We start from the raw sequence: 13,957 nt of genomic DNA on the forward strand, positions 1-13,957 counted from the left end.
CGGTTATGACGATCGGACACACCATTATGCTGTGGTGTTCCAGGTGGCATGAGTTTGTGAAACTATTCCACAATGTTTTAATTGAAGACCAAACTCGTAACTCAAATATTTGTCTCCACGATCAGATCGTAGAAACCTTATTTTCTTGTCACGATGATTTTCCACTTCACTCTGAAGTTCTTTGAACTTTTCAAATGTTTCAGACTTATGTTTCATCAAGTAGATATACCCATATCTTCTCAAATCATCTCTGAAGGTCAGAAAATAACGATACCCGCCGCGAGCCTCAACACTCATCGGACTGCATATATCAGTATATATTATTTCCAATAAGTCAGTTGCTCGCTCCATTGTTCCGGAGAACGGAGTTTTAGTCATCTTGCCCATAAGGCATGGTTCGCAAGCATCAAGTGATTCATAATCAAGTGATTCCAAAATCCCATCAGCATGGAGTTTCTTCATGTACTTTATACCAATATGACCTAAACGGCAGTGCCACAAATAAGTTGCACTATCATTATTAACTTTGCATATTTTGGCTTCAATATTATGAATATGTGTATCACTACGATCGAGATCCAACAAACTATTGTATTGGGTGTATGACCATCGAAGGTTTTATTCATGTAAACAGAACAACAATTATTCTCTGACTTTAAATGAATAACCGTATTGCAATAAACATGATCAAATCATATTCATGCTCAACGCAAACGCCAAATAACATTTATTTAAGTTTAACACTAATCCCGAAAGTATAGGGAGTGTGCGATGATGATCATATCAATCTTGGAACCATTTCCAACACACATCGTCACTTCACCCTCAACTAGTCTCTGTTTATTCTGTAACTCCTGTTTCGAGTTACTAATTTTTAGCAATTGAACAAGTATCAAATGCCCAGGGGCTACTATAAACACTAGTAAGGTACACATCTATAACCTGTATATCAAATATACCCTTGTTCACTTTGCCATCCTTCTTATCCACCAAATATTCAGGGCATTTCCGCTTCCAGTGACCATTTCCTTTGCAGTAGAAGCACTCAGTTTCAGGCTTTAGTCTAGCTTTGGGCTTCTTTATGGAAGTGACAACTTGCTTGTCATTCTACATGAAGTTCCCTTTCTTTCCCTTTGCCCTTTTCTTGAAACTAGTGGTCTTGTTAATCATCAACACTTGATGCTCTTTCTTGATTTCTACCTTCATCGATTTCATCATCATGAAAAGCTCGGGAATCGTTTACGTCATCCCTTGCATACTATAGTTCATCATGAAGTTCTACTAACTTGGTGATGGTGACTCGAGAATTCTGTCAATCACTATTTTATCTGGAAGATTAACTCCCACTTGATTCAAGCGATTGTAGTACCCAAACAATCTGAGCACATGCTCACTGCTTGAGCTATTCTCCTCCATCTTTTAGCTATAGAAATGTTGGAGACTTCATATCTCTCAACTCGGGTATTTGATTGAAATATTAACTTCAACTCCTGGAACATCTTATATGGTCCATGACGTTCAAAACGTCTTTGAAGTCCCGATTCTAAGCCGTTAAGCATGGTGCACTAAACTATCAAGTAGTCATCATATTGAGCTAGTCAAACGTTCATGACGTCTGCATCTGCTCCTGCAATAGGTCTGTCACCTAGCGGTGCATCAAGGACATAATTCTTCTGTGCAGCAATGAGGATAATCCTCAGATCAGGGATCCAATCCGCATCATTGCTACTAACATCTTTCAACTTAGTTTTCTCTAGGAACATATCAAAAATAAAACAGGGGAGCTAAACGCGAGCTATTGATCTACAACATAGATATGCTAAATACTATCAGGACTAAGTTCATGATAAATTAAAGTTCAATTAATCATATTACTTAAGAACTCCCACTTAGATAGACATCCCTCTAATCCTCTAAGTGACCACGTGATCCAAATCAACTAAACCATGTCCGATCATCACGTGAGATGGAGTAGTTTCAATGGTGAACATCACTATGTTGATCATATCTACTATATGATTCACGCTCGACCTTTCGGTCTCAGTGTTCCGAGGTCATATCTGCATATGCTAGGCTCGTCAAGTTTAACCTGAGTATTCCCCGTGTGCAATTGTTTTGCACCCGTTGTATTTGAACGTAGAGCCTATCACACCCGATCATCACGTGGTGTCTCAGCACGAAGAACTTTCGCAATGGTGCATACTCAGGGAGAACACTTATACCTTGATAATTTAGTGAGAGATCATCTTACAATGCTACCATCATAACTAAGCAAAGTAAGATGTATAAAATATAAACATCACATGCAATCAAAATATGTGACATGATATGGCCATCATCATCTTGTGCCTTTGATCTCTATCTCCAAAGCATCATCATGATCTCCATCGTCACCGGCATGACACCATGATCTCCATCATCTTGATCTATATCAATGTGTCGTCACATGGTCGTCTCGCCAACTATTGCTCTTGCAACTATTGTTATCGCATAGCGATAAAGTAAAACAATTATTTGGCACTTGCATCTTATGCAATAAAGAGACAACCATAAGGCTTCTGCCAATTGCCGATAACTTCAACAAAACATGATCATCTCATACAAAAACTTATATATCATCACGTCTTGACCATATCACATCACAACATGCCCTGCAAAAACAAGCTAGACGTCCTCTACTTTGTTGGTGCAAGTTTTACGTGGCTGCTACGGGCTGAGCAAGAACCGTTCTTACCTACGCATCAAAACCACAATGATAGTTCGTCAAGTTAGTGATGTTTTAACCTTCTCAAGGACCGGGCATAGCCATACTCGGTTCAACTAAAGATGGAGAAACTGACACCCGCCACCCACGTGTGTGCAAAGCACGTCGGTAGAACCAGTCTCGCGTAAGCGTACGCGTAATGTCGGTCCGGGCCGCTTCATCCAACAATACCGCCGAACCAAAGTATGACATGATGGTAAGCAGTATGACTTGTATCGCCCACAACTCACTTGTGTTCTACTCGTGCATATAACATCAATGCATAAAACCAGGCTCGGATGCCACTGTTGGGGAACGTAGTAATTTCAAAAAATTCCTACGCACGCACGGGATCATGGTGATGCATAGCAACGAGAGGGGAGAGTGTTGTCCACGTACCCTCGTAGACCGAAAGCGGAAGCGTTAGCACAACGCGGTTGATGTAGTCGTACGTCTTCACGATCCGACCGATCAAGTACCGAACATGCGACAGCTCCGAGTTCAGCACACGTTCAGCTCGATGACGTCCCTCAAACTCCGATCCAGCCGAGCTTTGAGGGAGAGTTCTGTCAGCACGACGGCGTGGTGACGATGATGATGTTCTACCGACGCAGGGCTTCGCCTAAGCACCGCTACGATATTATCGAGTTGGACTATGGTGGAGGGGGCACCGCACACGGCTAAGAGATCCAAGAGATCAATTGTTGTATCTATGGGGTGCCCCTCTCCTCCGTATATAAAGGAGGGGAGGGGAGGGCCGGCCAAGGGGAGGAGGCGCGCCCAAGGGGGGAGTCCTACTCCCACCGGGAGTAGGACTCCTCCTTTTCCTATTTGGAGAGGGAGAGGGAAGGAAGAGGAAGGAGGGAGGGAGGAAAGGCCCCCCCCTCCCAATTCGGATTGGGCTTGGGGGGCGCGCCCCCTCCCTTGCTCCTTTCCCCTCCTTTCCACTAAGGCCCATTAAGGCCCATATACCTCCCGGGGGGTTCCGATAACCTCCCGGTGCTCCGGTATTATCCCGATCTCACCCGGAACCATTCTGGTATCCAAATATAGTCGTCCAATATATCGATCTTTATGTCTCAAACATTTCGAGACTCCTCGTCATGTCCATGATCACATCCAGGACTCCGAACTACCTTCAGTACATCAAAACCATAAACTCATAATATAACTGTCATCGAACTTTAAGCGTGCGGACCCTACGGGTTCGAGAACTATGTAGACATGACCAAGACACGTCTCCGGTCAATAACCAATAGCGGAACCTGGATGCTCATATTGGCTCCTACATATTCTACGAAGATCGTTATCGGTCAAACCGCATAACAACATATGTTTGTTCCCTTTGTCATCGGTATGTTACTTGCCCGAGATTCGATCGTCGGTATCTCCATACCTAGTTCAATCTCGTTACCGGCAAGTCTCTTTACTCGTTCCGTAACACATCATCCCGCAACTAACTCATTAGTTGCAATGCTTGCAAGGCTTATGTGATGTGTATTGTCGAGTGGGCCCAGAGATACCTCTCCAACAATCGGAGTGACAAATCCTAATCTCGAAATACGCCAACCCAACAAGTACCTTCGGAGACACCTGTAGAGCACCTTTATAATCACCCAGTTACGTTGTGACATTTGGTAGCACACAAAGTGTTCCTCCGGTAAACGGGAGTTGCATAATCTCATAGTCATAGGAACATGTATAAGTCATGAAGAAAGCAATAGCAACAAACTAAACGATCAAGTGCTAAGCTAACGGAATGGGTCAAGTCAATCACATCATTCTCCTAATGATGTGATCTTGTTAATCAAATGAAAACTCTTTGTCTATGGCTAGGAAACATAACCATCTTTGATCAACGAGCTAGTCAAGTAGAGGCATACTAGTGACACTCTGTTTGTCTATGTATTCACACATGTATCATGCTTCCGGTTAATACAATTCTAGCATGAATAATAAACATTTATCATGATATGAGGAAATAAATAATAACTTTATTATTGCCTCTAGGGCATATTTACTTCATTTAGGGCCATGGGGACGGAGTGGATCCCGGCCCTTGCCGGTGGGAGGGCTTCGTTTTTAGATCTTTTTTCAAGATTTGTTAGGGTTTGTGTCCTACTTAGGAAGGCGAGACGGTGGCGACTCCCTGAAGATGGAATAAAGGTCTCCCCGCCTAGTCCCCATTCTGGTGATGCGTCTAGCATCTCGGTGGGCGTGTGGAGGTGTGTCTCCGGTGGATCTGTCTCTGGTGGATTTGCTCTTATCTATTCGTAGTTCATCTTTGTTCGTGTGTCTTCGGGTTGGATCCTTCTTATCTACACACTTCATCGGAGGCGGTTGCTGTTCTGGTGCGTTGGTTCTACAGGTCCTTAGCACGACGACTTCCCGAGTGTCTACTACAACAAAGTTTGCCCGGCTCCGGCGAGGGAGGGGCGATGACAGCGGCGCGCCTTCGGCTCACTTCAGTGCTTGTAGTCGTCGCTAGCTGGTCTATGGATCTGGATGTAATTTTTATTATTTCTAGTGTTCGTTGTACTACCATGATTTAAGATGAATAGATCGAAAGTTGATCTCGCAAAAAAACATTAATTGACCGTACTGGCTATTGCTCAGCTAAAAATTTCCCTTGCGCTATGGTTTGGCTCCTCTAGCCAACGGCGGCGTTGACTTATCGTCTGTGCTATCCACCCCCTCCCCCGCGCGCTAGTTCCATTCAGGCAGATGAAGGGGCAGACGAGTTCTGCTACCCAGCCTTGGGAGACTTTCGTGGTGCTATCGGCGGCTCCGCACCATCTCCTCGGCAAGGGTTTTTGCAATGGCAACGTCGGCTAAATTTACTGAGACTCCCCTGCTGGTTTGATCTACTAAAATACAAGCAAATTTATGTCAGGGGCATGATCATGATAGGGAAGGATGGTAAGCAGGCTGATTTTTTAACAGATAATTAGATTGTAATGGCTCATTAAAGGACTAGTTTCTCAATCTCTTTGGGATTTGTACTGAACAAACTAACTATGTGAAACAAATGGCTAGGAACATCTAGAATCTTATATTTAGAAGATGGCTCGATTCTAACCATATGATCCAGTTGATTTAGAATTATGATGCAATCTATTAGTCTAGTGCCTGGGGAGGAAGATATACCAAGATGGATTTGGAATAGGAATGACAAATTCACAGTTAAATCAATGATGTGGGTTGTGGAGGACCATTTAAACATCCATGAAAAGTGAAATTTCCTCTAAAAATCAAGATTTGGTTCTGGCTAATACAGTATGGCATAATGCAATCGCCAGAACAGATAATCCTGAAAAGAAAGTGGACTAAGGACCCTCTCTGTCGCTTTTGTCCTGAAGTTGAGAATATTAACCACCTCTTCTTTAGATGTCTTGCATAGTTTACACAATATTTTTGGTAGATCCACAACTTTATTTCATAAAGCAGGAACCTACACATTGTAGGAACTGTTGTGGTGTGTTGAGTTACCTGGAAACTAGGTAACTAAGCCCGCTTTGAGGAAAATTGGTTCGCTCCATGACTGATCTGCTATGATTGGTCATTTATGCGTGATTGGGCAGGACTAAAAAACGAAGGAGATCGACTAGCGCTGGAGAAAGGAGTCAAAGCTTTGCAGAATGAATTAATGGGGATGAATGATAGCAATGAGGCTAGATTGGGGAGAGGCACACTCATGCTGGAGGCGAGGAGACCCAAAAAGGATAAAGATGAAGATAGAGAAAACGATGATGCCGAAGCAATAGAAGACGATAATTGAGAGTCATTTTATACGGATGATTATTAAATGTTGGAATGATGGAGATCCACTCTTGTGTAATATATACTGCTGGGTTCTTTGTGTTTTCTCTAGGTTTTCCTACTTTTTTTAGTTCTTGAGCCTGTTTTAGTTTTTGAGTTGCACTACGATGTTGTTTTACTTTTGTTTATATTTTTTGAGTGTCGTTTCACTTTTGTTTATATTATCTTATCATTAATAGTGGAACCCGATCCATCTTTCAATCAAATCGAGAAAGTTTAGCATGGGCTAGATTTGGCCCAATAGTTATACATGACTTAATCGACCTATGAAACTAAAACCCACAGGATTCCTAATTGCAGTGTGTTGCATGGGAGCTTGCCTTAAGCGCCGGAACATGTAGTTGGCGTCCGCAGCAGTGCCTTGCTGGGCCGGCCCGTGATGGGAAAGCGCAAGGAACAAAATCGCTATAAAATGCAAAAGATGTGGCTGAAAATTTTGGGGATTTCCTAGCTGCAGTGTGTTGCGAGTTGCGTGGGAGCTCCTGTTCGGCGCCTTAAGCGCCCGAAAAGGTAGCTGGCATCTGCAGCAGCGCCTTGCTGGGCCGGCCCGTGATGGGAAAGCGCAGGGAACAAAACCCACAGGATTCCTAATTGCAGTGTGTTGCGTGGGAGCTTGCCTTAAGCGCCGGAATAGGTAGTTGGCGTCCGCAGCAGCGCCTTGCTGGGCCGGCCCGCGATGGGAAAGCGCAGGGAACAAAATCGCTATAAAACGCAAAAGATGTGGCTGAAAATTCTGGGGATTTCCTAGCTAAAAAATGTGGCTGCTTCAGGGATCGAACCCGCATCACTCGCGGTACCGCAAGGCTGGTTCGACATTAGCTGACCACCACACCCACTGGACACAAGTTGTTTTCAATAGGGCTAACAGTAAATGAACCAGCATTTATTTATCATTCAGTTTTTTATTTCTTTTATAAATCGTGAATTTAAAACGTTCATCGATTTTGAGAAGTAGTTCATAATTTTTGAAGAAAAGTTCACCGATTTAGGAAAAAAGTTTTAAAAAAGTTCATCGTTTTCAAAAAAAATCATCTGTTTGGAAAAAAAGTTTATCGTTTTCGAAAAAATGTTCAGCGACTTTGAAAATAAGTTCATCGATTTTGAAAAAAGTTCACAAAAATGAAGGAAAATTTTATCACTCTTGAAAAAAGTTCATTGCATTTGAAAAAAAGTTTATAAAATTTGAAAATGTTCATTGAATTAGAAAAAAGTTCATAGAATTTTAAAAGGTTCATCAATTTAAAAAATGTGGATACATTCGAAAAAAAATCATCAAATGAGGAAGAAGGAAAAATACAAAAAAGAATAAAGAAAAACGAAAACAAAAAACGGAAAAAATGAAAAAAAAACGAAAGAAAAGATGATAAGGAAATGATGAAACTTAGCGCATAATGATTCGTGTGGCGTGGTGGTTACCACAGTGCGATGAGAGCCAGGAAATCTTCGGTTGGAGTCCCAGCTTTCGCGGATTTTTTGCGCCATGAATACTCGAAGGAAAGAGATGCGGGTTGGACCGGAGGCGAGCGCGAAATGGGCCGAGCCCAGATAAAGCGGCTGCAGGCACCGATTAACAGAAAACAATAATAACCGGCGCCTGCATCGCCAAATAGGGTTCGCCGCAGCGAATTGTCCACCAATCACACAGAATAGTGAGCAACCGACCAGCAGATGGGTCGGCCCAATTAGCTAATATTCATTTACGGTTTTGAAAACGTTCAAGCTACAGTTTTTATAATCGTTTTTTTTGTTGGTTCTTTTTCCAGATTTCCTTGTTTTTTATTTTAAAATTTTATCCAGAATTTCAGAAAGTTCAAGTTTTCAAAATAAAAATTCAAAATGTTACTGTGTTTCCTAAGAATATTTGTGTTTAAAATTTTTGTTCAGAATTTCAAAAAATGTTTCATTTTCAAAAACTTATGCACAGATCAGAGAAATGTTCACATTGAAATAAATCATTATTCTAATAAATTTTTAGAATTTTAAAGTCTTCATTTTCAAGAATTTTAAAAAATTCACGTTTTCAAAATCTGCGCAGAATTTTTTAGAAAATATTCAGAAATTTCAAAAAAATGTGTTTTAATATAAAAACATACTAAAGAAAACTATGGAAAAAGGAGTGTAGATTTTTTTTAGGATTAAAAGGAACGTACATGTGCTATCTACAGTACCGGCGCGCTACAGCCGGGCCGGCCCACACGGCGAAGCCCCTGTGTGAAAGCTCGACTCTTTGCCACAGCGAGCGGCAAATAGGAGCTCCCAAAAAATAGAACAAGCAACTAGCTCCCTCAGATGGAGACCCGAAGGCCTAAAAAGAGATGACTGAAATTCTTCCAGTTTCAGCGAACTGCTAGTCTTTGAATTGAAACTCAACATACGCGATCTTTCTGGCCAAGATATCTGCAGTCACCGTCCTAGCTTCTGAACAAATCTGGACGCGGCCATCATCTGAACACACTACCAGTTTTGCTTCTGCAATCTTCTCACTGCCTGGACCTTTGAATATTTGGCATGCCCCTGAACCCTCTACCGCTCTACGTCCTGACGCACACAGAAGAATCTGTTGGCATGTTGCTGGTGAGAGGCGTCCCGATCCGGCTACCCCACGACGCATCCTCCATCCATCCGTCCATCCACACGAAGGCCACGCCACAGAACTTGACCAGCTCTATCGTTTCCGAGCCAACATGACGACGTGTCGTGAAAAGAACCCAGAAGCCGGCGCACTTGCGGGCTGTCGGACACGTGGAGCATTTGACGTGTAAACCATTTGGTTGGATGCCATCCGCCCCAAAGACACCGCCCCAAAAAATTTTAAGCTATCAAGGAAAAGGTGCATCACTGTTGCCATCACTGTCGTCGCGGGAGTATAATAAGAACCTGGGGGATAGTAGAGTACATCATCGAGGAAACAGCTACGGCCTGCATGTATGTACGATACCATGCGCTGACAGGCCGTACGAGAAAGTGACAGAAACCAAATTTACCCCTACGGATACTATTTGGTTATAAGGCCACGAAACGGCCTAACACGGTACGGATTCATAGCAGCATAGTGCTGCAAGATTTGACCCTGGGCTCCCTCTATTTATCCGTCCTTAAAGAATGCAAAGGGCACCTTTTCCTCAGTCACGACTCGAGTTGTTCCACAAGCAACAGGAGGAGCTTATCCAATTGAGACAGCAACCAGGAAAAGTAGTACTAGCGCTATTACTGGAGTATGTATTATTTGCTACAGGGGAGCCCAGCGTGCCAAATAATAAGCACTCAACAATCTGAGAGCTTATCAAAAACTCCTCCTACTCCCGGCCTCGGAGCTCTTCTGTGGGTGGAGCAACCGCAGAGGAGGCGCACCTTATAAAGCGGCCCTTGAGAGGAGGAAAGGCCGGCTTATCGAAACGTGCAGATAAGAGAGGGCGCGCATATAAACATACGCACGCCCAGCAACAGCAACACAAAAGGTAAACAAAAAACAAAACGACGGCGCCAAGTTGCCACATTGCAACGCCATCCTTCTCAGGTCAACCAGGGTCGGATTAACAAATGATTATCGCCGATAACGCTAATCGCAAGTGGATACGCGAGAGATCCTCAGGCCTCGGCGCAGGAACAAACATCGCCTTTCTTCAGTCGTATCCATGCGTCCAGGAATTACTCGATATGGGACGGAGGGAGTATAATGCAACCCTACCGGAAATGACACCGGTGCTGGCTGTCTATGTCATTTAAGACCAATCGGTGGTGAAACCGAATCGCCTCAAAAGGGAAAAATCATGGAACACACCAACTATAACCCACCAACTTGCAAGATAAGATGACAACGATGGATGCTGCTCACCCTGCATCTTGTACCTCATTTACTCATCCACATCGTGAGTGGTTCCAGAAAAAGAAAGGTTCTCAAAAGAAGATGCAGGGTGAGCAGCAGCTGGCAGTCCCAGGGCAAAAACTTAATATCAAAACAGTTGCCACTTTGTTATGAGAAAATTTCTCTGGTTGTTAACAAGGTGTTGCGTGAGACATAGGACACCAGAATAGGTAAATGCCTCCAAATGGGGCAAATTCTATCCTTGCAGATACTTCGGCAAAAGAAAAATGCAGATAAACTCGGCGTTGCAAACACTGCGATCACTTCGGGCGGGGTTGAAGTTGAACTGGACACAATACCAAAGCATATGAAAGTGAATTCAAATTACTACAGCAGTGCACATAACTGATAAAGACTAAAATCTATATTGATGACAGATTGTTTACACTGGTACCTTGAAACAATTGCACTCGCCTCCCACCAATTTCTGGAAAGCGTTTGAATGCTAATAAAAACAATATAGTACCCACAAAACATGGACAAATCCTAGAAACACTTGCATGAACTCCTTTCCTGGATGAAGTTTCCAGGAACGCCCACAAAGCAGACTTCTCACCAACCTATGAAAACTAACTATAAATGCCTAAACAGACTGCTCGCCAGAGTAATGCACAGATGGAATGGAAGCACATTGAGCAGGCGACAAACCTTTCATACAAAGAAAAATTCCACAAAAGCAAAAGATAATACACAAGGTACTCCCAGCAACGATACCAAAACATAGGGCGAGTGAGTAATCCAGATATGCTCCTTGTGGCCTGTAGCATGCCCCTAAATTTCCACAGCTGCCAACTTCCAACTACCAGAATGCTTCAATCGACTAGGACTGCTCCGTCACAATTAGCAAAACTGAGCTGCATTTGTTGTATGGTAACATCCACACCTTGTCTCCCCGCATACTAGAGGGTTAGCAGACAAGACAGCAAAGGATCAGTCAAGAGCAGCTGACAATAATGGGCACTCTAACTACTACATGAACATCTATCACACACCTTCAACATGTTTTCATTGGCACCATGATGAGGGAGGCCTCAGGGACACACGGACTTCATGTTCTTCAGGTCCAGCACGGTGTTTAGGGACAATAATCTCTAGGCCTGTTCCTGATTCATCACAGTATGCTTCCAGAGTAGCATCTTCTGGGATCCGGGTAGGCAATGGAACTTCCCGGATGAACTCCCCTGGTGGACAATGCTCAGGTGAAGGATCCGTCAACTTGAAGGTCCGATCATGTCGCTTCAAGAATGGCATCCGTCCCACGCTAGTGCATGATATCTTAACGACGCCATTCGTAAGAGTGTTCTTCCAGGTAACCTTCACCTTCTGTATATCAGCAAATGGCAGGCTAATGATGATCAAGTAGCCCTTGCTATCTTCATATATTGTTTTTGCGGCAGTTACTGGCCCAGAAGCATGACGCATCACACCGGTGAAGTCATTTGTCCATGATGGCTCAAAAGTGTGGCTCACATCCATATCCTGAACCTTGTCTGAATTTGAATTGCTGCAATCCTCTTCCATGGCAGAGGGGGAGGAATCCTTCCTACGTTTGTGGCAGACAGCTGAGATGTCCATACCATCCCCAGAACCATGTTTTGATGCATGTGTCGACAGGTTAAGGCCAGAACCATTCAGCACCTTCTTGTGATGGCCATGTGAGGTGCTCTTTGCTGGAGCAGCAGTTGCAGGCCTCTCGAGCTCAAATTCCGTGGTCGGCAGATTCCTCCATGATTCAAAATCATCCGCCTCAGTGGGAACGGAGAAATTGGCATCTCTCCCGGTGAGCTCGAACCACCTCTTCATATCGGCCTCAGGAACACCCACTAAGTTTGGTGCCCGCACGATCTCAATCCCATGAAGGCACTGCGGGTTTGACAACCCCCGGTAGTGCTTACGCTGCATCCGGTGTGAGCGCACAAACCCTTTGTCTGCGCTGAAAGGAAACTGTGGCTCCCCGAGGCGCGAGTGACCATTCATGAAGCTCCTCAGCTGCATCTTCCCCAGGGCATTCTCCGGCCGATCCTTAAACACCCACATGTACATGTTCTCCATGTCATGCTGCACCAGGAAAGCATCCAGTGTGGCACTATTACCATTCCCGGCAGCAGTGGGTGCCTTCGTCTTGCCGCCCTTATCAGCCGACATGACCGGCTTGAAGTAGTGGGTGAAGAAGAACCATGCACCCCAGATGCTATCGTTCCGCTTCACGCACTTGCGCGCGGCGCTGGAACCGGAGCTCTTGGTGTGAGACACATGGACAGTTGTTGTGGTGGACACCGGGGCGGAGGTCGCGGCGGCAGCAGCAGGCGAGTCCGAGTCATAGAGCTGCGGGCAGCCGAGGCCAACATCTAGCATGTCGACGTTGGACTCATGGAGGGTGGTGGTCTGCAGGGCCGGAGGGGGAGGAGACGGGTCGGCGGCGAGGGGGAGGTTGATGTCAGGGGGGGCGGCTGCGGCGGCATGGAGGCAGCGCTGGAAGGGGCCTGGCGGCGGGAGGAAGAGGTCGAACTCGTCGTGGGAGGCAGTGTCCATGGAGAGGAAGGTGGAGGGGCCCTGGTGCGGGTGGTGGGCCGTGGCGGTGTCCATGGAGAGCGCGGTGAGCAGCGACTCCCCCATGGAGGCGGCGGCGGCGGCGGCCGTCAGGGGCGGAGCAGCCCTGTTCCAGGCCTCGACCCCCGGCGGCTGCGCGTCGTCCGTGGCTGCGCTGGTGCCCAACTCTCCGGCGCTTCCGCCTCCACCGCCTCCTCACCGCGCGCTCCTCTCCTCCGAATCTCTCCACGAGCATCAGTTAACAGCCAGGCTTCACATCTCCCTCGCGTCCATCAGACGGCCGGGAGGAGGCTCTCCCTGCAAATCACACGGGAAAAAAACCACATCAACCAATCAATCAATCTCGCATTCCAAACCCGAATCTAATGAGAAATCCCACGGATTCGAGATCCGGCCCGAGGAGAGCCACGTACCTACGCGAAATCCAAGGGCTTCGCAAACCCTAAAATCGAAGAACAGCTGCCCCGGCGAGAGCGTGGTGGAGGCCTCTCCCGCAGCAGAGCAGAGTTGCAATCAAACAATCGAAATCAAATCGAATTCCTGTTGAATGTTGATGAGCGGCGGGTGGGGGAGGTGGGAAGGGGGGAGACGGTAACGGAGGAGGGGGGAGTTAAAGGCGACGGTGGGCGCAGAAGGAGCCGGGGCGGGGGGCGGAGGCGGCCTCCCCCAGAAGGAGCCGGGACGAGGGGGAGGGTGGGGGGCCGTTACTTGACGGTGACGGCTGCCTGGGTGGGAAGGATTGGCTCGCCTTGGATCGGGAATGCCAGCCAGAGGAGGGTGAATGGGATCGACGGGCTCTCCTCGGCCCTCCTCTCTAGTCGAGTTTGGATTCTTTTGAGTTGCAAATATTGCTGTTTTGAAAAAATGAATAGTAAAGTATTTCCTCCGTTTCTAAATATAAGTCTTTGTAGAGATTCCACCGTTTCAAAACACTTCACATAGTAATTTTGCCTTCAGTCAAATTTTGTGAAGTTTGACGA

The 13,957-nt window shown here is 45.6% G+C and overlaps 1 protein-coding gene across 2 annotated transcripts; it reads right to left on the reverse strand.

The window, feature by feature from the left end:
- Positions 1 to 10,769: 10,769 nt before the first annotated feature.
- Positions 10,770 to 13,610, reverse strand: LOC125552137 (uncharacterized). 2 transcript variants are annotated; one of them, XM_048715618.2, is made up of 3 exons: positions 13,391 to 13,610; positions 11,420 to 13,274; positions 10,770 to 11,326 (listed from the first exon to the last, which is right to left on the reverse strand). In XM_048715618.2, exon 2 carries the CDS (start codon positions 13,041 to 13,043, stop codon positions 11,433 to 11,435), a length of 1,611 nt encoding a protein of 536 aa, XP_048571575.2. In that variant the 5' UTR covers positions 13,044 to 13,274; positions 13,391 to 13,610; the 3' UTR covers positions 10,770 to 11,326; positions 11,420 to 11,432. The 2 variants fall into 2 exon arrangements, with proteins under 2 accessions (XP_048571575.2, XP_087374726.1); XM_087518600.1 differs by having other exon boundaries at positions 10,770 to 13,274.
- Between the last annotated feature and the right edge of the window lie 347 nt (positions 13,611 to 13,957).

Source organism: Triticum urartu, chromosome 4A (assembly GCF_056163025.1).
Source record: "Triticum urartu cultivar PI428250 chromosome 4A, HENAU_Tu73, whole genome shotgun sequence".
Taxonomy (NCBI): domain Eukaryota; kingdom Viridiplantae; phylum Streptophyta; class Magnoliopsida; order Poales; family Poaceae; genus Triticum; species Triticum urartu.